This window comes from Apis cerana, linkage group LG11 (genome assembly GCF_029169275.1).
Source record: "Apis cerana isolate GH-2021 linkage group LG11, AcerK_1.0, whole genome shotgun sequence".
In the NCBI taxonomy this organism is placed as follows: domain Eukaryota; kingdom Metazoa; phylum Arthropoda; class Insecta; order Hymenoptera; family Apidae; genus Apis; species Apis cerana.
Genome location: NC_083862.1, coordinates 10,117,580 through 10,144,818, shown reverse-complemented (window position 1 = coordinate 10,144,818; position 27,239 = coordinate 10,117,580). Strand labels below are relative to the sequence as shown.

General features: G+C 28.0%; 2 protein-coding genes across 10 annotated transcripts in view; one reads left to right on the top strand and one right to left on the bottom strand.

Moving 5' to 3' along the window:
• The window catches only part of LOC107997720 (calcitonin gene-related peptide type 1 receptor), a 100,018-nt gene that overhangs the window by 23,935 nt on the left and 48,844 nt on the right, over positions 1 to 27,239 (top strand). The window contains exons 4-5 of one of the 2 annotated variants that reach the window (XM_028666663.2): positions 16,496 to 16,564; positions 18,176 to 18,293. In XM_028666663.2, coding sequence (XP_028522464.1) covers positions 18,176 to 18,293 — 118 coding nt within the window. In that variant the 5' untranslated portion in view covers positions 16,496 to 16,564. The remainder of the gene's footprint in view (positions 1 to 16,495; positions 16,565 to 18,175; positions 18,294 to 27,239) is intronic. The other variant, XM_028666661.2, reaches the window with a different exon arrangement.
• On the bottom strand, positions 19,092 to 25,437 carry LOC107997717 (UDP-glucosyltransferase 2). 8 transcript variants are annotated; one of them, XM_062081729.1, is made up of 6 exons: positions 25,359 to 25,437; positions 22,895 to 23,416; positions 21,465 to 21,881; positions 20,632 to 20,863; positions 20,217 to 20,445; positions 19,092 to 19,574 (listed from the first exon to the last, which is right to left on the bottom strand). In XM_062081729.1, exons 2-6 carry the CDS (start codon positions 23,291 to 23,293, stop codon positions 19,271 to 19,273), a joined length of 1,581 nt encoding a protein of 526 aa, XP_061937713.1. In that variant the 5' UTR covers positions 23,294 to 23,416; positions 25,359 to 25,437; the 3' UTR covers positions 19,092 to 19,270. The 8 variants fall into 8 exon arrangements, with proteins under 8 accessions (XP_061937713.1, XP_061937714.1, XP_028522460.1 ...); XM_062081730.1 differs by having other exon boundaries at positions 25,319 to 25,367; XM_028666659.2 differs by lacking the exon at positions 25,359 to 25,437 and adding an exon at positions 24,493 to 24,688.

Genomic DNA, 27,239 nt, shown 5'->3' with positions numbered 1-27,239 from the left:
TGATATATTTATTCGTTATTTGTTATTTATAATCGTAACAAGTATAATTGTTCCTACGAATCCATTAATTAATACAATTTGCAAGGAATTGAAAGTTGGAATATATTTGCACGAGAGATGAATGATTTTATGATACAAGTATTAAATTCAAATAAATCACTGTAAATTCGAGGACTATAAACGTTGCAACTTTATGAGTTATAGCTTCGCATAACCAGTCACCTAAATTATCATTAATTCTAATTGTTGCAAAATTGAAAAGTAAAATTTACCTTTATATTATTCACACTCATATTTTCATTCATAACTCTTCGATTACTACTTTAAGTAGCGAATACGAGTTGCGTTACTACTTTTATGCTTTTCTTTTATTCTTCATTTTATTTTACAACACGCCACTTGAGAATATGATCGTTTCTATTCTAATCGTTCTATGAAAATTTTAGGAATTTTTAATAAATTTATGTTAACAAATTGCAACGCTTTTCCTTTCATCGTTCCAATAAAATGCGTAAAAGATATTTTGATTATCATTAAATCGAATGATAATGAAAAGAGTAATGTGAGTCTCTTTTCTAATGTTTCATTTAGAATCATTTTTATTTATCCAAGAATAATTTATTTTTAAGAAAATTTGATCAATAATCACTTAATTTTATTTTTTCAATCATCAATTTTACAATTTTCCTATCGATTTAATTTTATTTTTTCAATCATCAATTTTACAATTTTCCTATCGATTTAATTTAATTTCCATCCTTATGGATCTTTTAAACAAATTTTTATTTTAAAATTATCTAAAAGATAAGAATAAATGTTATGCTCAAATTATATGAAAATTCATTTTTAATTTCTGGTTTTATATTTATATCAACTTTGATATTTCATTAATGTTATCACAAGTGAATTCACATTATTCGTAAACTACCTATTATTTCAAAGAAAATTTCAATCTTTGTCGTAAGAACATTGTTCTTAGCAGGAAAACAAGGTAGAATCCATATAACCATAACCATTGTCCAGATTTCGCGTTTAATTAGCGAAGTAGCGAATTTAATTAGCAATATGAACGTTCTCCAAAGCGATGCGGGCATTTAGCAAGTAATTTCACGAAAACTCTATTGTTTGGTAAGTCGAGGGAACAGTTTGAAACCGAACCGGCCGATGATCGATGTTGATCGCCCATGCAATTAATGAGATTCACCGATCACTGTGTGTGTTCCATTAATTGCGACATCGGCGAAATATGGTCAGTTCACTTTGAGAACGTTGTCAGAAATGTCGGTATCAGAGAGAATATTCGTGATTCCCCCATTAACAGGAAATGGATGGATGGAGTTACGCGCATAATTGCATCACGCCACGGAGCAAGTATGAATTGTCGTGGCGTGACGAGAAATTGATACAAGTGCTGTAAAAAAATTGTGAGTTCGAAACTTCTTCTGAAAATTTGACAGGTTAGTAGCAATCTTTATTATCGACGAGATTGCGGATGTTTATGGAAAAATTCGAAGAATGATAAAAATTATATTTTCCACAAATATTTTGCAGTTTTTCGATATGAAAAATGTTGAAGATTAATGTAATAAAAAGGGATAGGTTGATAAAATTTATAGCAAAAATATCGATTGTTACGAATAATCAGAATATTTATAAGAGTTTAAAATTTTATTGTTGTTCCGAATTTAAAATTAGGGAAAATCTATTATATTATGTTTCATTTTTAATAAATAAATGGGACGGAAATATATTTATAATTCTAGAGTTTTTAACCTTTATAAATCTGACGTAAATATTTACGATAAAAGTCAATTTTTCGAGCGCATTGAATGCTAATGCAATCACAATTTTTTATCGTTATCGTAAACGTGAAAAATTGTAAAATCTAATTTTTCATACAACAAGACAATTTCAGATATTTTTATTCTTGCGCGAGCACAATATCATAATAATTTAGAAGAGAAATCGATGAACAATGAAACATTGTGCTTCACTATCGCGTTATCGACGAAAGTATTTACAAGAATCGGCACTTAGCACGTCGAGGAAATATCTTTTTCTCTTCGATTTCATACATAGTCGTGTCGAAGATAAATTTATTATCCTTGAAGTAGCATATAAAAAAAAAAATTTTATTTCCACCGCCATAAAACGTGGGAAGAAAATAGGATTCGCCGATAAAATATACTAGAATTTTACCAGTGTGTTCATAAGCATTTATACGTTACACGATCGCCATTATTACTTTCTACGATGATTGACGTCCATCGCGCCATTTCTAGACAGCGTTTCGTGCCTCAGGTTTAATTGATCGCCAAGATACGACCCTTAAAGTCTTCCTCTTCGACGATCAAATTGGAAATCGAATTGTACATTTGATGTATAAAAAAATACGTGATATATAAAAAAACACATAAAAGAAAAATGCAAAGAAGAATTATCCTTCGATTAGAATTTTGTTAATTAAAGTTTTCCTCCTCGTGTTTCCTACTCCATTTCGATATTGAACTTTTACATACAAATTTCGTAATAGAGATAAATATAAAAAAATCGCCATATTTTGATTAAAGTTTGGAATTTTCTTGCAACATCGCTGTAACATTGGAAACAATTGCGAATGGAATGAACGAAGATCTCGAGGAGATGGAACCAGTTTCGAGGACGTGGAGCTCGGTACCCACAGGCTATTTCTGAGTCAGAGAATCTGTTTACGACCATCATGGATCCATAAAACGTAGTTGGAAATAACGAAAGGCCGTGAAACGTTGGACTTCATGAACTAAACATATTGATATTGCCCTATCGGATTAGATGCCATCCACGTTATCTTGTTAAGGATATCCTGTTATAATTGGATCAGTTATTAATCATCTCTCATAATACGTATGAGGATGTGTCAAAACGTACGATATACCTAAATAATCAAAGGATGAGTAGTAACAATAATCTTCTCAAGTTTGAGAAAAATTTTCAAGCTACAAATATAAATTTGTAGAAAATCGTAATAAAATCGTAGTAGAAATTTGTATTGAAATCGAGTATATAAAATTATCTCAATCACGCATGACGTTCAATTATTGCTAGAATTTGTAGCAGTAGATTAGCCTTAGATTCTGCAATGTGTAATCTGTTGTACGTAATCTGCGTGACGTAGCTAAAACTTGTCTTATGCAACTTGTTTGCTGTAAATCATTCTCAAATTGTGCAAAGAGAAGAATCAAGAGTAGAATCTTGTTCTATTATTTTTATAATTATTTTCTTAGTCAAGATTGATTTAAAGAGGCTATGAGGGTACAGTTAATAAATATTGATAGTAATAAAATTTATTAAAAGATTTTATCTTCTCTGAGTTTACATTTCTGAGATTTGGAATTTGATACAGTTGTAGAACTCTATGATCTTTAAATAACAAGATTTAGAAAAAAATAAGTAAGTGAAGAGAATAAAGGAATCACGGTGTTCCACTATTTTTAAGTAGATCGTAAAATCTGTTACAAAGGATAAAAATAGACAGAACTGTTGAATTTTATGATATTTGGAACGTAAGATTTGTTAAAAAATTCTAGGAATACCTGCATTCTATTTGACTTTTAAATTATATTTTTTTATCAGAATTATATTTTTTTTACCAGAAGACTATGTGAAAAAGTGTGAACTTTTTATATGGATCGTACAACCTGAATTTATATATTATTCTAGATATGATTTTGAAAATCAGAAATTCGAAGAAAAAAAATTATTAACATTAAAGAAATTTTTGCAATTTTTTTTTTTATTATGATAGATACGATATGATAGAACACGAAAATCTTTGTATGCACTGTATTCTACTTATAAAATTGTTTTTCTCCGGATATTAAAGAAGAAGTAGATAGATAAATCTGAAGATAGAATTTTACTTTTATCGATTTTCGTATCGCAATCTTGAATTTGCAATTTTTACGGAGGAAATAAAATACGGATAAAATGATTTCAATATTTCAGATTAGATTGAATTCTCAATTTTGTTCAATTTTATTTTTGCCATTTTAGATTTTCAAAAAAAAATTTTTCATTTCGTTAAAGCGAAATGAAAATTTTCTGATATTTCACGGAAAATAAATAAAATTAAATTATAATAAATTTTTAAGTTAAATTTCAGCTAAATTTTAATATATAGTAAATTATTTTTATTATTTCAAAATTAAATTTAATTGTAGATATTGCAGTTATAAACGTATTACAAACCACACCATTCGATTGATGTAACATTCGAGATGAATGTACATATCCACATATTTATTCACGATGAGTTGCTTTATAAATTATTCATTTTTTAGCTAACAATATTTGAAAAGGATATATATGAATATGTATATCATCGAATATTTTTAAATTCGAAGATGAAACACGACGATATAGATAGAGTTTAAAAATTTAAATAAATTTTATAAATATATTAAATTTAAATAAAATATTTTTGCAGCAACAAGAAATTAACTTATGAAATTATTAATAATGGAAAAATATATTTTCCATAATTATAACAAATATATTTCATGAGATTCATATTTATTTGAAAAATTTAAAATACGAATAATTAATAAGCTTTTTATATAAATAAATATTTTCGTTTTCTCATTAATATTGATACGATAAAGGAATGAATTGGTATTGATTCGATAAAGTTAAGAAGAAAATTCGATTTCACCAAGGAGAAAAATTTTAACGAAATTATCAAAATATTATCTCCTTTGTCTTAAACTTACACCAACGATTTGAACAATTTTACGAGTTAAATCGTCGATATCCTTTTAACATAATAATTTCATTTATTATAAAACCAATTATAAAATCAAATCAAAGAATTAAGCGAAAAAATAGTATATTTTTTCAAGTAGAAAAATGTTATTTGACTCGTAAGCTTGAAGCTTTTCAATGTTAGTTTGCATTGGAACGTAAGATGAAATATTTCAGTGATGTCTCGTAAAAGGAAACTCGTTGAAGGAAGTAAAGAACTTGTACGTATCTCCTCGTAAACCGCCTTCTCTCTTAGGAATCCTTTTCGCTTCCGGTTCCCTCGAGTTACCACTAGAAATCTGACAAGACCTTTCTCACTTTAATAACTGGTTCTTCTACTTTTTCAACAAGTAAAATATAATTATATAAAATATAATATTGGAAATTAATATTAAAAATTCATCAAAATACATTCGATTTCTTTTTAATCGAATTAATTATAAATAATTTTTTTTCATGATTTGTAAATTTTCGAGATCAATTGAATTCGAATTTCAATATTAGAAATTATACAAAAATTCGTTTATTTAAAATTTTTTAATTCCATTTTCCTTTTCATATTAAACCTTCTTCCAATTTGGACATCGATATTGACGATTTTCTAAATACCTAGATCGATAAGTACATTTAGATGAAAATATTTCTTTCTAATACAATAACGACGAATAAAATTTTGCATGCAAAGCCACGATATTTCTGGATAAACCAATTCCTGGATTCTAGGCGGTTCGCGTTGAATACGGAATCAAAACTTTTCCAGAGTGAATATATCAGGAAAATTCACTTTCGACCGTACTTGCTTAATTTTTCCCATTCATTGTGCGCGTTCCTCATTTTTCAACGCTCCTCCTCTTCCTAGTCAATTCCGTATCGGTCTCGATACACCGATAATTAGGACGATAATCGCGCACGAGTTGAAAATTCCAATGAAAATCGGGCGAGAAATATTCGCGATGAATATTTTAACGCCTTTCGCACCTCTCTGGAATTTCGATTTAACGTAAAATAAAGATTCGAAGCTCGTCGAAGCGAAAAGATAGCCTCGTCGATTTATCTTTGTTCCATCTGGTATTTGATTGGTTGACGTGGCTCACATTGTAATTTTTATCGTGATTTCAAGTCCCAAATGAACGTCAAATAGTCGAAATGTAGCGCGAATTTATCGGCACACCTGTGTCGCCATTCTTCACGTTCATGTTTTCATGTTCGTGTCATTCTCAATGAACTGAATTGATGCGATTCGACACATATATCTGTATTTTACAATCGATTCTTTTGATTTTTTTTTTTAAATATAGATAATTGAGGTTTGATATCGATAATTAATTTTAGATAATTGTTCAAATAATTATTTATACAATTTGTTTTGAAGAATTAAATTTTTCGTTCAAGTATTCAAAATATAAAAACTTTCAATAATTTTTAAATATAAATTAATCGTTATTGTGAAATTAATATTTCAGTTGCAATTCATCATTTTATCATTTACTTTTCAAAAAGTAAAAAATTATTTGGAGTCAATTAAGTTTAATTTTTTCAATTGGCAAATCGATTAAATAATTATTTAACTTAGCAGTGAGTTAATTGATTCAACTGAAAGTGAATAATAATGAGATTCTTCAACTCAATATAACTCATTTTCAGAGAATATAATTTATGGAGCAGGTGATATATTTCATCTTGAAGATCAGAACAAAAATTATTAAATAAACGATGATAAAATATACTTTATCAACTATTATTTATATTGGAATACTTGCATTAGAAGAAATTTTTCAGAAATATTTTTTTAGATGGATGAAAATATACATTTTAGGAAAAATTTGGTGTTTTCCCTTTTGAAAAAAAAGTTGAAGAGAGGAAAATTGATTCTGTCAACAGGGATAAGTTTCTCTCTGGCACATTTTCGGATAAATTTAGAAAGTTTTTTTGACAGAAACGTACACATTTCATGTCTGTGGTGTTTTTTTAATTGAATTGCCACTTTGATTTTCAATCTTTTCGAGCATTTCATCCTATTCAATCTCGACCAAGCTTCTTAATTTTAAAAAATCATCCCAATTCTCTTTCAACAATGAATTGTCACCGATTGAATGCAATATACTTGTTAATTGTAATAAATTGTTAAAATATTCAAAGTAAAATATGAAGATGATACGAGATAACATTAATTTTCAAGAAATATTCTTATTCTCAAATAACTTTTACACCGTCCAAATTTCTTATTTGGGAGAAGATTTGATCTTTTTTTCAATTTTTATCTCATTTAAAAGACCGATGAAATTTTTCACGAATTTTAATTTTTGCGGATTCGGCCACTAAAGATTGGAGCATTCCAATTCCAGAAGGGAGGTGAGGTTTTTAATTACGACTGCGAGAATATGAGTAAAGTTTTTCGCTGGAAACTTAGTGGATTCAAGCGAAAAACAAAAGCATTTAAAATCCTCGAGAAAGGAGGGAAAGTATTGCTATTAAATTTACGACATGATTAAACGGTATGTGTAGCAGTCTTGGTGTCGTTTCCTGATACAATCGATGGCAAGTCCAAAGCAGAAACTTGCATCTTGAGTAAAAGTCGGCTTACGACCGACTTAAAGCTTTTTTATCCGATCTGGGATTTCAAATGTAATTGAAATACTTTACTTATCGACTTCCTATAAATCTACTGAATATCTCGTTTTATTAAATTTAAACATTATTTAACTACGCCATTTGTTCTAGAATTATTTTATCATGATGTTGACTCGTGTCAAGGGAGGATCCTTAATAGGAAGGATAAAAATTTTAACAATATAAAAACGATTATCTGTATTTTTCTTAAGGAAGAAAGGAAACGAAGAAAGATAATTTTCATCTTTTTTGAAATAGTTAAGAAATTGCAGGAAAGTATGATCGGAAATATACAATATTTTTTTCGAATTTTGGTTTTGAAATTTTTATTGTGCGAGTGAAATATCTAAAACGATATCAAATTTAACGTAAATAAAAATTAATCAATCGAGCGAATGATGGAACATTTGTTATTTGTATATCACATGCCATCAAATATTATTCAATATTCAAATAATGTAATTAATCATGCCATTCTCATACTTGAATGCAAGAGATAAAGGGGGATATGATTCATCTAATGTAATTTGATAATTAATCAGATTGAATGGCAATAGAACAATGTTATCGACAATGTAATAAATATCTTTGGGATATTGGAATGAGATCGTGTAGAGAAAAGATTCGATGAAAAAAAGCAAGCGAAATAAAAAATTATTTTTTAAATACAATAATCATATATCACTTTCGTCATAAATTATAAAATAAGAGCAAGTTTATTACGATAGAGGTGTCTCACTGCTCTGTAGATTTCTCCCTTCATCCAGTATAAATTTAAATTGTTTATAATTCAATCAAACATCAACCATTTCGTGTTTATTTTGGCTTCTAAAATCGACTCTTCAAAGATGTTCCACGAATATTCTGCACGTCAAAAATACTATAATATGAATTTACAATTTGTCATCTGTTACAATGATATCTCCGCAATTTAAATTTCCATAATTCTTTAAAAATATCTCTATCAAATTTTGTTCTTTGTCCATCTGCAAAAAAATTCTCGAGAACTTTACTTTCGAATTTTATTCTCTTTAATGCGAAAAATATTTTCAACAGATTCCTTTTCGAACATATTTGCAACAAAAAATATTACGTAAATTATCAAACTATCAAACTCTTTAATAGATCTATTATTTATTGTCGAAAATTTTGTTTGTTTCCTTGAAATTATCAAAGTTTGGTCCAACAAATTTTGACCATCAACATGATAGGGATAATTTTCGATAGCTAGGAAGAATGAAAGTAGTCGAAGGAATTTGTGGAATTTATTTTATAAAACTGAAAGGTATAGAAATGCGAGTGTCGGATAACTGAAATGTTTCTGGATAAAAATGTGGTTGAAGGATGAAATGACGAGGCTTACATTGCTTTAAATGGAATTTCATTGCGGGTTAGACGGATGACATTTTTGACGAAAGACAGATGGGTAAAAAACACGATTGCGATCGAGTTCGAGAACAATCTTCTTAATGGATATTTCGTACGTCTCACCGGAAGCAAAGTAATTGTCTAACTTTATCGAATGAAAGGAAAAAGAAGAAAAAAAAAAGAGAAAATTAATGTATCGATTCGCTTTTAATGTCTCTGGTTAAAGTGGTTTTCTTTGATCTCACTCATTAACCTAATTAAACACGATTAGATTTTAAAAGTTTCACCTTTTTTTATTTAATTGATTGGCTATTGAGGATATTTTATAAATTTTCTCTCAGATCGTTATTGTAATTATTTGTATATTTTGAAGTTTTATTTTTGTCTCTTAAAAAAAATTTGAAAGAGAATATAAAAATATATATATTTTTAATCATATTTAATTCTTTAAAACTGCTTCTACATCTACTGCTTTGATTTTATTTAAATTAAAATAACTTTTTAGAGATCAAAATAAATGAATGAATGTTAAATATTTCAATTTAGATTCAACATTTTTTACTTCCTTAATGTTTCTTTTATTACATTTCAAATTAATAAAATTTTAATATATCATTACTAAGCCAATCATAAATGCATGACAAAACTCGATATCAATTGTAAAAAAAAAAAAAGAAACTCAGAAGAAACTTTTTAAACAAGTATAATAATACGTATTGATCACGTTTTCTCATTATTCAACATCTTACATCATTATACTCCAATCCACTCGTGAAGGAGCTCAAGGTAACTTCAAAGAAAAAAAGAAAAAAAATGATATCTGATCTTTTTACCATAATCCATCATGAGACGATGAAGTGACGTCCTAACATCTAAAGGATTCCAAATATTCTATAGATTTTCTTTCGTTCATTTTTGTCCTTTTTTTTTTTTTTTTTTGCTATCGACACTTTCCTCGGTTGAATGAATACCATCCTCGTCGAGGTTCGTTAATGATCATCCTTGTCCACAAGATCTGTGCTTTTTAGGTCGTGGTCACGAATGTAAAAAAGAAAAAAAAAAAAAAAGAATTGATACACGATATACTGCACGAAATATCTTTAATCTTGTAATTATAAATTGTAAATAATCAACACGATACCGAATCAATAATTAATCGATTCGAGAATCTTAAAAAGTTTGATTAATTTTTAATTTTCGTGTAATATAATTATACTTGTTTGGAGATAATTTTAATATTTAATTATTAAAAATTCTCTCGTTGAGATACATGTTATGAAAAATATGTTATGTTAAAGAGATTAAAGAAAAAAATAGAAATAGTGAAAGGGATGAAGAAAACAGAGCTCGGTCAGAGTGTTAAAGTAGCAATTATGCGCAATTGTATGTTCCTTCAACAAGGATGAATGTTTCTAAGCCGTAAGGGTTGGAAAGTGCACAAAAGATCGTAGATAGAAGGTCGATTTAAGAGCGAAAGTTTTAGAATACCAGGTACTTAAGCCACTTACGAGGCTTAGAGCGAATTAATTTTGTCGCTTCTCATGCTGAATGGAGAATCTGTTCTACTTGCACAAAATGTTCTACTATCACAAAATGCATAATACATGGAATATATATTACACGTATCATCATAGTCTAACACGTTAACATTTCATCATTATCCTGGAATACAAAATTGGAAGATTTTGAAATTAAGCCTCAGTAATTTAATTTATTATAATAATATAAGAAAAAATTATAGTTTTGAAATAAATTTCGTTGAAACAAGCACTTTTTGTGATGTGAAAAATAGAAATTATAAATTACAAAGGAATGATATAAATTTCAAAAGACAGAAAAGAAAGTTGAAATTTTTTTTTATTTAAAGAAAAAATGAAGATTCTTCCTTTTTGTAACAGCATTGATAATTTCTTTGTTCATTTACATCAATGGTTAATGTCTCGATATTACATCAAAAACCTGTTTCTGCTTGCTCATCGAAGATTCATATTAATTTTAAAATTGATTCAACAATCGATCATTCTGACATCTAAGATAAATCCCGATATAAGCTATAAAGAAAATAAGTTCTGATTTTGAATAATCTGAAAATATTCATTCTCATTGTTTAAAAATATGTAAATTTTCATAGAAATTTGTCACATAAATAAATCAATGATATAAATTCTTTCTTTGATTGCTTGATTTCTTTGATTTGTTAAAGGACACTGAAATTAAAGAAAATATGTAATATAAATAAACTAATTGAAGGAAAAGGGATTAAACAAAGGAAGATTATAAATTGAAAATTCAATAGTTTCATGACTCTTTGAGAGATCAGAGTGAAAGAAAGTTGAAATCTGAAGTTCAATGCCTTTGAATCTAGAATAAGAATACTATTCAAAGAATAGTTGGATATTTATCTTGACTTTGAAATACAGAATCGTATTGAAGTTCGAATCTCTTTAATCTACATTCTTTTCTTCTCTCTAAGAACACGTTTTAAAATAAAACATATTTCGAAAGTTGGTCTCGAGAATATTTTTATCTCTAAATGGACAATCACTTTCACAATATTCAGTTACTTCATATTGAATGTAGAAGAGAAATACTGTCAAGATTAATCTTTAAGAATTATTTCTTCCCACTAGTTCTCATCTCAATATGCATTATCAAAAAATAATTTATATATACTTATCCATATAAAAAGAAGTAAAATTAAAAGAGATATTCCCTTATTTCTTATCTTCTACTTTCGTTGAAATCCATTTTCTGTCTCGATAAATTCTCAGTAATAAAGTTATACAAGTTTTGGGCGAATAGATGGAAATTATAAACCGGAAACGATTTCAGAAACGTATGTCGACATGGATTTTGTCCGAAGTGGAGTATCACGAAACCGAGTGTTTGGACAAGAAAATTTGCAACAGGTTATACGTGACATCTGTTGCTTCGATTCGATTACGTAGCTTTTGAAAAATTGGAACGTGCACAGATGTTAATGAGAAAATATCGGAAAAAGAATAATGGTTCTCTATAATTCTCTAAAATGGAATTGCACGAATGAAACGTTTGTATGTAATATATTTTATTTTTAATTTTCGGATGGATTATTTATGGATATATTATTTTTTTTAAATAAAAATTCATCAACGGAGATGAATTTTCGAGATTTTCGAATTTCAAAGTGTGCTAATTTCTTTTTTCAATTTAATATTTAGATTTTATATTGAAAAAATTTGTAAAAATTGAAAATGTATCAAACAACGAAGATTATCGTTTAAAAATCTTTTTTATATAAAAAAAAAGAAAAGGACAACAAATTGTTTAGCATTAAATAAACATGATACTTGAATAGTCTTGTATTAATATAAAAATTAGAGAGTTGAAGAAGGCGTTATTAATGATGCTCGTTTCATAAAAATTCAAACAAGAAGTTCGATCTTTCAACTTCTTTCATTTTCTTTCCTCTTCAAAAAGAGTGTTCGAAACTTACTTAAAAGAATAAAATCATTCAAGATTCTTATTATTTTATACAAATTGTTCTACTTATTTTATAAGATTACTCGATATCGGTTGGTTCATTTATTTCAAGACCATTATAAGAATGAAAACTATTCTCATTATTATTAATTAGATACAATATTAGACAGCTTATATTCGATTTCATAATTAAATTCGTTTATGGAAATTCCAAGCTATTCTTCTTATTTTCATTATCGTGTATCGTTTAAAGGCTTTTCGAAAATTAACTTTCTTATGCATTATTTTTAACTATTTATTCTAATTACTATCGCGAGTAAATACACGATGGAATATAGCGTACAGAAAATAAGAAATTCATCTGGAAAATTTCCGTGTAAAAGTTTTAATGTAAAATTAATATTAACATATTAATATTGAATTTAGGTCAACTTTTGAAAAGCTTGCTTACTGATTTTTAATAATTTTTTGAGAAACTTTTTTAACCCATAAATATATCCGGCTGTCAGTTTTAATTTTCGTTCGAATTGAAAATTTTTCGCACTGATTTTTTAATACAATTTTTATTAACATAAATACATTTTTAGAATAAAATGTAAAATGTAAAATATAAAATCATATATAACAAAGATCTCCAATTCAGAGATATTCAACAGAATCATGAAGTATTAAGGTATCTGCAATTAGATTGCTCTCATTTTTGACATCGAAAGCTATTAGAATTGTATTTTTTTTTATTTACACTTCAAAAAAGCAACTACAACGACCTTTGATTACTTTATTTTGACTCGGTTCCGCTCTCCCCTCCTTCAACGATTTCCGGTTATGATACACGCGCAACAAGAATTATCAGAATTGCAACAATCGGAGAATATATAGGAACATCCATCAAAGATGCATGCGTGAACTGTGGCGATTAGGTCGCGATTCGATCGATATTGTGGAAAACAGGATGTAGCCAACAGGGTGTTGTTCGGTCTGGTTTTGTAGTTACGCTAGAAAATCAGATGGAACCAGACTCGTGTCGTCTCTGAATATGCATATAGTGCTCATGTAAATGACGTTTGCGTGACACGTGAATACCTGTATTGATAACACGGCTGTGTTCGATTCCTGGCTGCGAAAACTGATCACGCGGAGTCGTGGAAAATTACAGAAAAGGGCAATTTTTCGTCGATCAACAAAAAACTCTTCTTCATTAGACGAGTGTGGATGAAGAATATATTTTTTTCGATTAAAATAATCTGTTGATAATCGTCTGATCGAGAAGCATACATTTTGAAAAAGTGTCGAAGAAAGAAGAGGAAGTATGGAATATAGCAGATCAAAAAAAAAAAAAAAAAGAAGGATTCAACGAAATGAAAAAAAGAAGGGAAATATATTAAATATATATTTATCGGGAAAGAATGAAAAATATCGCTTGCTTCGATTAAAAAGGAAAAATTGCCCGAGAATTCTGTCTGGAAATTACTTGGAGCGATCAAAGTATTTGGATTGTAATTAACGAGAGGATAGATTTCCAAGGAAGGTTAGGAATTCCACGGGAAATACGAGATTCCACTTATCCGACGATTTGCCAACATCCGATCCATACAGTCAATTTATATGTGTTCGACCACGATTTGAATCCCTCGAGGGACGTCTGACGCGGTTGTCGCTTGAAACGCATTAATATTTGCTAAGCGTCATTCCGGAGGATGGATGTACACGTTTGTTTAGATATGTATGTTTATACGCGTGTTTCAATCGAGAATGCGTTTCTCGATTGCAATCTTCGATGATGTTTCTTTTTGTTTGTTCATTGTATATATGAATAAAATTGGGGGTGAACAGTTTTTATGTAAGAGAATTTTAAGCAATTGGCTTAATAAATAATTAGCAATAATAATAATGGAAATAATGGAATGGAAGAATTTAAAAGTATATATAATTTTTTAAATATATAATAAAGAATTTTTATACGAATACGAATAAATGATTAGATAAGAAATCGAGATGACAAGAGGAATAAATGGCGAAGATACGCGATATGAAAGTTAAACAGAGTTTCGGTAAAACAAAGTTTATTTGATTATTTAATTGATCGGGAAAATGGAGCATTCGATATCCTATGCCGCCGTTTGAACTCTTTCGATTTTATCTACACGAACATTTTTATATTTTTATTCAAATCCAAATCTACTCGACTGGTATTTAAATATATCTCGAAAAAACAAGAGAGAAAGTAGAATTTTGTCAAGATTTATCAACATCGTTTTTTCCTACTTTTTATCATTCTATATTTTTATTATCTTTTGATGCAGCAAGTCCCAATGTTGTTATGCGAAATGGTGACGGGATAATTAATTACCGCACGCTCTCTCTTCGTTCCGTGCACCAATGACTTGCCGACATAATGACAAAATTGGAACACATGTGGCATGCAAGTGTGAATATAAAACTTGTACAACATTCAAGGGAAGTGCAATAGTTCTTTCCATCAATTTACACTCTACGATAATTTTTCTTACAAATTTTTTTTTTTACAGGTGGAAATTATCGTTTGGCAAAAATTAATTATATTCGATTTAATTAAATCGTTTCTCACCTCATCATCAGAATATCTATAATTTAACGAAAAATTTGTTCCAAGGCAAAGTTTTCCAATATTATATTTTCATTTTATGATCAATGAAATAAATTTTATTTTAAAACGGCGAATAAGTAAACGAATTATTTCACTATATATAATTAATTCACAAATTGAAACGGATCTTTCAATGATAATTTAAGCAGAAAGCGATCGCCGTTCATTAAGAATCTTCCTTCTCCGTTTCAAGTGATGCTCCTTTTGTTTCTTAAATACGAGTACACTTTAACATTTCCAGTTTATTCCCCCGCATAAAGGCCATAGAACGGAGTTTCTTAATTTGTTTAGAGTGTTATTTTCAAGGGAATGAAAGGAGAGTAAAATATAAAAAGATTAAATAAATAAGTCGAATCAAGTGAGATTGTACAATATTAAAATTATTTTGAAAGGATTGTAAAACACATAACGAGGATAAATCTTTCGTACAATTGAAACGTGATTTTTCCATATACTACCTCGCAATTCTTCTAATTTATAATCTGCATTAAATGCTAATATTTATTTATTTATTTATTAACAGACTTTGTTCCATAAATGTGATCGAATCACATTAAAATTGGATACGAAAAAAAAATGATTGCAGAAAAGGAAATAAGGATATCTCGGAGATTTAAATTATCAAAATTCACTTGGAAAATTTAATTCTCAACAACGTTCATTAACAAAAGCAGCCGATTCTGCTTGCAACTATTGCAACATGTAAATTACATATTCGAGCCACGATAAATTTCAAATGTCTGGCAAATTGAATTCAGCGAGAAATAGTTTTGGATGAAGCCGTTCTATCCTCAGAAATTATAGTTTCACGAATTGTTTATCCTTTTTCCCATCCGCATAAATTCGAAATGCAGAAAGCGATTGGAACACGATGCGGGAACGTTTGAAACTTGTTATTGAATTTTCATGATCGATCGTTTCGAAAGTTTCGACCATCGTGTACAGAAGACAGAAACGCGGTCTTGAGAATCCTCGAAACTGCTTGCAGCTTCGAGAACGGTGACCACACTGTTTCTATGGAGAAGCTTTTGTTGTAGACGAGATTGAAATCTGAATTAGACACGCGGTGAAATTTGACTGTAAAGTTTTTTAAATCTAAGACTATTAAATTATGTTTGTTTTTTTCGAGATGATGACTTGATCGAATATGGAAATGTTTGATTATTCTTCTTTTTTCAACGATATGAAAAATTGTTAATAGAAAAAATTATTTTTAGGAGAAAGTGTATGGTACTTATTTGTTTCTTGCGACGTGAAAAGTTTTTCATTATTATAAGAACGTTTTTTCTTACGAAGATTAATTTCTTTTAACAACAATTGTAACTGAATTTCAAAGAAATTATGGCCGACGAATTATTTGCTCAATCGTATATTGAATATTAAAAAATATCTGGAATAAAGAACGAGGGATGAAAATTATGAAAAGATTTTTCAGTTATTAAATATCGTTCGATGTTCTGCAACCATCCCATGAATTCGAGGGTTGATGCTCACTTTAAAAAGAGATCAAGATCCCATTAAGAATTCTTAAAGTATCGTTCAGGAATCGAGAAGAAGCGAACTATGGATATTGATTTTCAGTTACGGTACCTGTCTGATTTTGTCGATTGTTTCTTTTCTTTAATCTTTCCGTTTTATTTTTCTTTCTAGTCTCGATTCTTTGCACGCACGCCTCACATTCACTGGATATTTAAGTGACCTGCTTCAGGATTGCAAACGGTAAATTATTTTTCTTTTACTTTATTTATTAACTTTTCTCGCTCTCTGTAGAATTAATTTAACGTTGCTCGTTTTAATTTTTCCGTTATGAACAAAATGAAAATTCTCCGCTATTCTATTTACTACTAATATTTTCTTTCTTTTTCCAATTAAAAGACTAATTTTCATCAGTGAGCGCATTCTTTAACATTTTTTTAATAAAAATATTTTTTACGTAGTAATTTAACATATTTTTATCGTCACAACTGTTACATTCGTTTATCAAGAAATGTATATAGCTTCATTTTCTTTATTATCTGCATTAAAATCATTCAAAAAATTTCTGGAAGAGTTAAGAACTGTATATTTGAAATAATTTAAATATTTCTATTAAGATAATTAACAAAAAAAAAAATTAAGCATTTTGATTACAACATGCATAGATATTGACGTGATTTCTCTGCGGAATCGAGCTCAGTGGCGATACAGTAAAACGTTACTTATTGTTTCCTGTCCCGTCGTTCGAATGGACGCAATAACTCGCCTTCCAATGAAGTTATTACAAGCTTCTGTATCAATTGAAACGATCTCTATTCATAAATCGTAGACACTCCCGCGTTGGGAATCGTGCATCTATTTTTATTTTTCAACAATTTTCCAACACGCGAGATCTAATTATTTTCGCGCGTCCAAAGAGATGGTATTCTTTTAAAATATTTCCAGAGATGGGAATGGTCCTCGTTTCAAGGATCAGATAAAGAATAATAGAAACAAAATTCGTTCGACTATATATCGTTGTTAATTCGCGCGCGAGTTAACAAATGTCTATCGTGCATCTTTTTAATTAAAGTTCGTCAACGATAAATTTTGTTCTTTATTAACATCGATGGAGAAACTGGAGATTACAAAATTTAATTTTGCAAAACTTTCGAAGATCTTTGATTTTCTGCTTGATTTTGATCTAGATTTTTCATCCATCCTTTTATTATTTTATCATATCTATTATTAAAATCGAATGTGAAAATTGTATCAAGAATTTCTCTATAATTTGTATGATTTCTGAAAATCATAGTTACTTCACGCGTCTCTTCTCTTTATTTTTCAGATCAATTTACCGATATAGCTTACTAATGTATAGCCACCGAATCAAACGCTACATATTAAAAATCGTTAATACGTCAACCCTTCTATTGTATCAACCTTTCTATTGTGTTTCAAATCTATACGACCCAATTTTATTTTTAGAACAGTATATAACTTCTTGCATTCGTTATTACCGAAATCATACTTTTAAAACGTATATTTTCTTTTTTTAAATTTTATATTTGCACGATTATTTGCAAGAACGGAAATGAAAGTAGTGGAATGTGAAAACGAAAGGACAGGTGGATTATACAATTCAAAAATAATTAAATATCGACGAGCAACAATTGATCAATATAAAGTTTTACGAAAATGAGAAGAAAATAATAAAAGTTGTTAACTGTGATAATACTCGTGATAGGAGGGAATATTAATATCATTTTCTATATTTTCTCGCTGTATAAGTAATTATTTCATTGTTCTCGATTCACATTGTTCTCAATCTCCCCTCAAGGATAGATATTTTAAATCTTATAAAATTTGTTTCAGATGCCCGCGAACGCGACAGCAGGCAGCACACTTCCGGACGAGGAAATCCATCGTATTATAATGGAGAGGGAGCAAGAATGTTTGCAGCTGGAAGCAATGAATTCAACCCCGCCACCAGGTACGATTCGAATATGTTCTTGACATGTATAAATCTATCTGAGAATCTGAAATTTTTGTAATAATAAGTGCGCGAATATATATACGCATGAGACAAAACAACGAGATAATTAGATATTATAGTCAAATCACAATTTTTAAAATAAGTAAAGTGATATAAATTCATTCATCGTGAAATTTACTGGAAAAGATTTGCGGAAACTTGGTAACTCTGAATTATAATTTTAAATATATTTTTCTTTTCCTTTTTCTTCTTCGAAGATAATTTTTAATTGGTTTTAGGTGAAATAAAAGGACGTAATATTTTAATAATATTTTAAAATACTTATTAAAATGTGAAGGATTTTTTCCGTGAATTTAACGTTGCGAAACTAGTTTCAAAATTTTTTTGCAATTTGATTTATTAATTAAATACGTTTGAACGTTGACAGTGGTAATTAATATAATAATCGAGGAACTCCAAAATTTCATATTACTTTAAATATCGTTATAATGAAAGTGATTTCATTGAGAAGTGATTGAATGATTTCACGAGTGGACAGATCTGTCGATAATAATTTAATTAATGATAAAATTATGATATATAATGGTATCCAATGAAATGAATATTTATTGTATTGTAAATAATTTTCTAGTAATCTTAAATTTAAGAATTTCATATTTAATTTTTTTCCAATCACAACCAATCTGAAAATTTTACAAATATTTCTTTCTAAAATCAAAAAAAAAGAGAGAAAAAAATCTCAAATAAATATAATTTTAATGTTCACGACCAAAAAGTTAAAAATACAAGAAAAAATTAATCGAAATTTCAATTAATATATATTTATAAAACATTCGAATATTTTACTAATTACTATTTACATAAATAAATATATTTATATAAGTGTAAAAAAGTAAATAACATATAAAATCATATATAAAACGATACATACATTTATACACAATGTATATTCTTAGATACATATTTAAAAGGATTCACTTTATCTTTTTCGATTCTTCTTCTTCGGATTGATTTTTTTCGAAAGGACAAGATTTATGTTCGAATACAAAGTCCTTCGTTTTTCGTATCAAGAAAATGACAAGATAGAGAACTGTCACCACACTCAGAGCCATGAATCCATAAACGTCTAAAAGACTCTGTTGAAACATGTTGAGGTCTATGGCCGATGACTGTAGGATGTGTCCATGTCTCGCCACGTATTCTACCCAATAAACGGCAGTGTCAAGGGCGGTCATTGGTCTGTCCTTGAATAGTTCCGACAATTTTTGCATATTCGATCTGGAAATTTGTTAATCAATTAAATAATTAATCGAAAGATAACATGGAAATGAAAAAATCGAAATAGAGAGATAATTTTAAACGTTAAGTGTTTGTTTTTTTTTAATTTTTATTCAGAAGATAAGATAAATAGATATTCGTTTCGAAAAATCTTTTAATAATATAAGATAAGATCTGATGAGAAATCTGATTACAGAAAGTAAAAATTCTCAATATTCAAAATTCATTCTCTTATTTTCAATTCTGAATAATTACGAATAATAATGATCCCTTGAAAATTGTTTAAATCATTTCAATATGACAAAATATATAATTAAAGAACAATAAAATAATAATAAGAAAGGGATAGCAAGAAAGTAGAAACAAGGAGAACAAAAATGCAAACATCTGCAAAGTACATATTATGCAAAATAGGAAAATATGTATCATAAAGAGGAAAGTGGAAAAATGAGAAGTTGAAATTGAAGTAAGTGTCTTTAGCTACTTATAATAGAAAATATAAAGTTCGAACATCTTCGAATTCTTAATTGATATGAGTAAGAAAATTAGATTGCCAGTGTGTTTCTTTTACAATTATTTCTCGATTTCCTTGAATATTATAAATTTAAAAAAATAGAATTTTCATTAGAGAAATATACGTACTTGTATTTTTTATCGTCCAGAACACTTTTAAGTGCATTGTACAAGTTCTCTTCCGTGACATTATTGAACGAGCCAAGATTCACACCTACATTTTTCCTAGCCATGTTTTGAAGATTCAACTTTTGATCGCCGAAAAGTGGGATTCCAATCACTGGGATTCCGAAGTAGATCGCTTCTTGCGTTCCCATTAGTCCTCCATGCGTGATAAACGCTTTCAGATTTTTGTGTTCTGAAATTTAAAAGAGAATTAAGATTAGAAAAAAAAAAGTAGAATCTCGTGTTCTTCCATTTTCGAATTATGCAAATTAATAATTACAACAAAAAAGAACATATTTAATAATATTTAATGGATGCTTTTCAAAAAAGTTTATTAGACTCATTGTTGATTGATTGAGAAAATTATTCAATTACGTACTGAGAACGGATATTTGAGGGTACCAAGGTTGTATCATCACGTTCTCTGGCAGTCCAGGAAGTAGATCTTCCTTTTTCGCGACTTTCATCATTACTCGAACAGGCGCGATCCTCTTGAAAACTTTGTAGAATGTTTCCAGGAGGGATTTATGGAATGTCTCGATCCTCACCATCGAGCCGAACGTGAAATACACGCAACCGTGCGTACTTTCGTTCAACCATTTTTCCATTTCCTATCGGCACAATAAGAATAGAATTATTTTTAATAGAAATTAGTGTGAAGAATTTTTCTTCGCTTCTCGGATAGGAAAAAAAAAATATTACGACGAAGCGATTATGTATAGTCGCGTGTTTAAAATACATTAAACTTTTCTACAACTTCGAATGCATTACGGTAATTGCACGTTGCATCATAATCTCGGTCGATCATTTTAATAGCGCTTCAAGATTATTATTTTTTTCGACAAGCTACTCTATTCTTCCTCTAAGTTCCTCTGATAAAAAGTTACACTTTATACAAAATTATAGCCTAATATTATAATTACGTATCTTTCAAAATTTTTTTTAAGATTTTTCAACAATATTTTTCGCAATGATTTTCTTTAAATACAACTCTTTCGTCAAATCAAATCCTTTGCACATTTTTACAAATTTTAAGATATTTAAAAACTTAAAATTCTTCCATATATAATTTTCTTAATGGCTAATTATTATTTTCCTTGCATTCATTCCATCACTCAAAAAAATCTTCCATTTTTTTTTTCTTCTTCTTCTTCATTGTACAAACAACAGTTACATTAAAAATATTAAAAATATTTGAGTGAAGATAATCACCGGTGTCAAAGGATCTCCGTTCTCTTTGACGTGTAATCCTCCAACCTCGATGACTCCAGTAGTCTTAGTAGTGACACCTGTTACACTGTGATGAGAGTTGACAAGGATGAGCGCCAGATTTTTGTACAGTTCAGGTATCTCTATGTCTATATCCATATATTGTTTCACGTAAGTTTTTTGCTTGTTTACATAATAGTCAGTTTCCATCATGATCATGTTGGTTATGAAGGTATTCTGCAATCTTTCCCAGAAAGTCATCCGTTCCGTGAATGAAGTGAATAAACCGGGCGTGATGGCTAAATTTATCGGATTTCCCACTCTGTGGTTTATCCAATCTATGAAACTGGAAGTGATCATACCAACCACGGGTGCTTTTAGATAAGTGCCGAATACCAAATAGCACGGTGACATGAACAACTGAAATAAAGAGAAAAATATATCAAATTATTTATCAATCTTTTATTAATCGAGATTTCTTCATTGATCAATGATTGATTAATTAGATTAAGAACGGATCGATAATTGGAAATTTTTCAAGATAAAAGAAATTTCGTGTTTAATTTTTTTCGTGTTTAAGTTTTCGACTTATTTTTCGGCTATTTTTTTTTCTTTTTAGAAATAAGATAAATACAAAGAAACAACTCTCTTCAATTTTGTTACGTGTTAAATGCTTATAATATAAGGAAAAACGTTTTATATTTTTTAAATTAAGGAGTTTGCATATTGCACTCAATTTCTTCAATCGCAAAAATAAATTTAAAAAAAAAAATAAGTAATTCAATTTTCAATTTCATAAGAAAAAAAAGTTAAATATATGATAATTAGAAATATAAAAATATAATGATTACATTGTTATATAATGTAAACAATATTTAATAATGTAAACAATATTTTCATTGACGTGTTATAATTTCATAATGATATATTATTACACTGTTGCATTTTATTCTTTTTACTTATGTTAATTAAAACCGATGATTCAAGAAAAATATGAATAAGATTGAATATTTTCTATATTACGTAGATAATTATGCGTATATGTAGTTAAATTATTTCAATGATAGTGAAAATTTATAATTAAATTAGAAATTAAATTAAAATAAAAGAATACAAAATTTTTTTTGTATACAAATATATAACAAATATCGAAACGAAAATTTTTGCAAAGAAAAATATTGCTTGGAGTCTCAAGAATCTCCTCTTAATCATGTTTTTAAAACGATAATTTGAATAAGTTTTAAATAAGTAAGAATATGAGAATGGCTCACAAGCTTTGAATAAAAGAAATTCATTGTTTCTTTGACAAACATTTCTGATATTACTTCTATCCCATTAAAATACTTTTTAATATTTGAAAAAGATGAAGAAAATTCATTTATAAATAAATTGTTTTACTTAAGAAATATAAGATAAAATTATGCAATCCTTACCTCCGTCGCGATAAGATCGTATGGTTCCTTAGGAGGATTTTTTATCAGTTCTTGAAAGTGAGGATGTTTCATTAGATCGCACAATTGATCACCCGTCATATAGCTCAACATTGCCAAATTCGCTTTTTCAAAGTTCGTTACATTATCCATGGTAATGTTATTCACCGCGATTTCTAACGATCCCTCCAATGAATATTGATTGTAATTCTTTGGTGGATTTTTCGTGGGGAAGTGAGTGTAAATGTCCACGTGATGACCACGTTCCGCCAATTTTATCATCAGCCGTTCCTCCATTATCCAGTGGCTTTTTCCGGTTATTGGAAATAGGGCAAGAATTCGCAAACCATCGCACCAACCACACGTTAATATCACCAGACAAATGGATAATAGCAATCTCATTGTGACGACGTTTCTTTTCAATTTAATCCTCCTTCTCTTCTTTAAATCAACTCCTATGATTCTGAGCTACGAGAATTGAGCTCAGTAATTCTTCTTTTTCTTCTTCAATCACCTTCGATGATTCTAAACTAAGAGAATCTGATTTTTATATAAATTTTAATTATGACATTAAATTTATATATATTTATATTTATATATGAATTCACTTAGAATCGTTGAAAAATTGAACATTGATTTGGAAAAGTGTTATCGGATCACTTGTTGATTCATGATTGATTCGATATTGAATGAGAGTTGATGCTCGGAAAATCGAGATGTCATTGTTATTATTTAATTGTGAACGCTAAGGTGGGAGTCAAAGTGGGGGTAATGCTGACGTTTCACTTTTTGATAAATGGAAAAACAGAATATACTCGTTAGAAAATTTTTTTTTCTCGTGTTTACACGAGATAATAACTAACGATGATGACTGGTGATTTTGGTAATAAAATTATATTTGACTTATTTTTCAAGAGGCAGACAAAAATTATAACAACGATAGAAATATATTTTTAAAAATAACAAAAAGAAATAAATCAAAGAACGAAAAAATATTTGAAAAATATTTATCGAAAAGATCACGAGAAATTAAAATTGAAATTTACATGCTAGATACATATATTTACATATTAGCGTTAGACTCTAAATTTTAGCATGAATCTTCAATATTCGTGATGTAATATCTCGTTAATCTTATTAATTTGATATACAAATGTCATTGTCACGAGTAACATGGATTCTATCACAAAACTTTATTAACATTTCATTTTTTTTAATTCATTATTGGGAATAATATCTGTATAAAATTTTAAAGAAAACAATTCTTTGATTAATTTTTATGATCGATTTCTTCCAATTTCTTTGTATATAAGTGAATATTACACTAACATATTATCGATTCGAGAAAACAATTTTATATGTATAAATGAAATAAAGAGGAAAATAAATTTAATTAAAAATAAGTAATAATAAGACACGTTTTTTAGTATGTTTATTGCAAAAAATATCGTAACTATATATAAACTATATATAATCATTTATGTTAAGACAAACAGATCGTTTTTAAAAACTTTTTAAAAAAGATTTAAAACACTAATAATATTGGGATTAAAAATTTCCTGTTTTAATTAAAATTAGAATCACTTCTTTTAATCACTCACAACAAAATCAAAAAAATAAAACTTTCACAAATACGCGAATTTTTTTCCAAATGAATTTCCAATATTAGAGAACACAAACGATAACATTTATGTTTGATCACATTTGTTTTTGTTTCAACGAAACAAATTATGTTGAATTAAAGTCAGAGTTGAATTTTCTCTTGCCTATACTTTCGAAAGCCAGAGACAGACTGATGCATTGAATCACATTATCCGTGAATTCTATTTATAAAACGATGTGATAATATATATGTATTTTAGATTCAAAATTATATATCTTGTTATTATTATTAATTTAAGTAGTATTATTGATTTTAAATATTATATATTGCGATAATAATTGATGATAATAATAATAATAATTACAAATATATTATAGATCATAGAACATATACAAATCAATCTTTTAAGATTTATGTAATTTGTAGATACGATAGTGAAATGAACATAGAAAAAATATTTTTTTAACTTAATAAAATTTGATTATCGTGTACTTTGATTATTATACATATATCAAAAATGTTCAAAGAGATAATGTAATAAATGAAAAAAAAAATGAAAGATTTTTAATAATGCAAAAATGTGAATTAAATAAATTTATAAATTAAAAGATAAAAAAAAATACGAGCTAAAATATAAAAATTCGAGAAAGAAATTAATTTTTGAGCAGATGTATAATGATTGAATAAATAAATTCATCGAGAATGAAGATTAAATTTTGTAATAAAGTAGAATTATTTTTAAAATAATGATAAATATATATTGTGATAATTTTTTGAATTCTGAAATAAGAAATGTGGATGTGAGAAAAGGAAGCGAATTTTACGCAAGATGAAGAACAGAAGGAATTCGAGACTCTTACAAACCGGTTTCTTTCGAAATTTAAAAGTCTTCTATCTTGAATTTGTTAATATATCATATTCTTTTCCTTATTACTTTAGCCAATCTCTGATTTTTAGTCTTTCCTTAATCTTTTGTATTTTAATTTCAGAAAGATTATTATATATTTTTTCTCTTCTATATTTTTTTCTTCTCTATTCTATCTTCATTTTTTTTATTTTATTTATTCTTATTTAATTCTCATTTAATTATTCTTTAATTCTATTATCTAATCATTTCTAAAATATAAAAAATTTTTAAAATATGAAACGTTAATACATTAAATCCTCCTATCTTGTAATTTTAAAATTTAAAAAAAAATTTTCTGAATTTATCAGAAAATATCTCATATAAGAAATATCGATTCTTTTATATTTTTTCTTTTGAATTTGATTTAAGAGATCATGATTCTACAAATTTATAAATATTAAATTCCGATAAATTGAGTTGAATAATGATAAGCAATCTTTAATTTTTTATTTGAATTTTTTTTTCACGTATCTTCATTATAAGAAACTTTGTACTTAGTAAGCATTTTTATACGAGATAAATTTTGTTTATGTATTTATTATGTATTTATTATATTTATTATGTTATGTAATCAAATTCAATTTATCCACGAAAAAGGAAAATTTTAATTAATCAAAAAAATAAGTAAATAAATAATTTTCCACTTCCATTCAAAGGAACCATACATTCTGATTCAAAGATTTTTCCATTGGTGGATTAACAAAATTGCACGTTGACATAGAAAAAAAAAATAGAATTTTAAAAATCATTCAATCATTCGATTCCAACCAAAAATTAAATTCCACTCGTCGTTACAATATTTTGATCAAAATCATAAAACAAGGAATCGAATTCAATTTTCTTAAATCCATTCATTCTAAAGATTTCCTTATCTTTCCACTTTATCCTTCGATTTTCGAATGTCTTGAAATCGCCTCTTTGTTTTTTTTCCCAATTCCATACACGAAACGGTGTCGATGTTTCTGCTCGATCGGCCAGGAATTTTGCTGGAAAAATAGCGTCACAAATCAGTGACTTTTTCCCGCGACCCATCCGAGGCATCCATCGATCCGATCGATGGATCCACGTCTTCGGGAAACGCGATTCGCGGGTTGATCGTGCGAGCCGGAAACCTCAATCTAAACGCGATTTGCGGTTTCACGGTTTGGAATTTATGGCGGCATACTGACTCTCCTCGTTGTCTCCTATGTTATTTGATTCACGAGCAGATCTCGCTTTTTGCGGAGAGAAACTTGGATGAAGAAGAAGAAGAGAGAGTATAAAAGTGTTGACCCGAATATTATTCTCCTTGGAACAAGAGAGATAGTTTAGAATCAATATCGGATATGAAATTAAGAGGAATTATTGCTTAATTTGATAAATTTGAATGACTGGATTATGGATCTGTATTAAAAGATAATTAGATTTTGGAATTGTGTTACATTGGGACGAAATTTTGGATATGTTGAATTATTTTATTATTTGATTTAATTGGAATTTTAAATTGTTTATAACGTAATAGTTAGTTATTTTTGCGTAATGGATTATTCGAGTGAACAGAAAAATGAATTGATTTATTAATTGGATCATGATTACAATAATTTGGATTATATTTTAATTACATTATTTAATTTTAATTTGTTTAGTTTATGTTTAATTAATATTATTATTCAAGACACGAAACACAAAGTGCAAACAAAAATGTAATAATTACGATAGAATTTCATTTCTTGTATTCATTAAATATTCTTTTTTCTATATTGATCGAATCCATGTCTGACGAATAAAATCGGTGAAATTTTATCATGGCTAAGATAAATTAAAAATAAGTATAAATTCAAGTATAAATTCATATTATC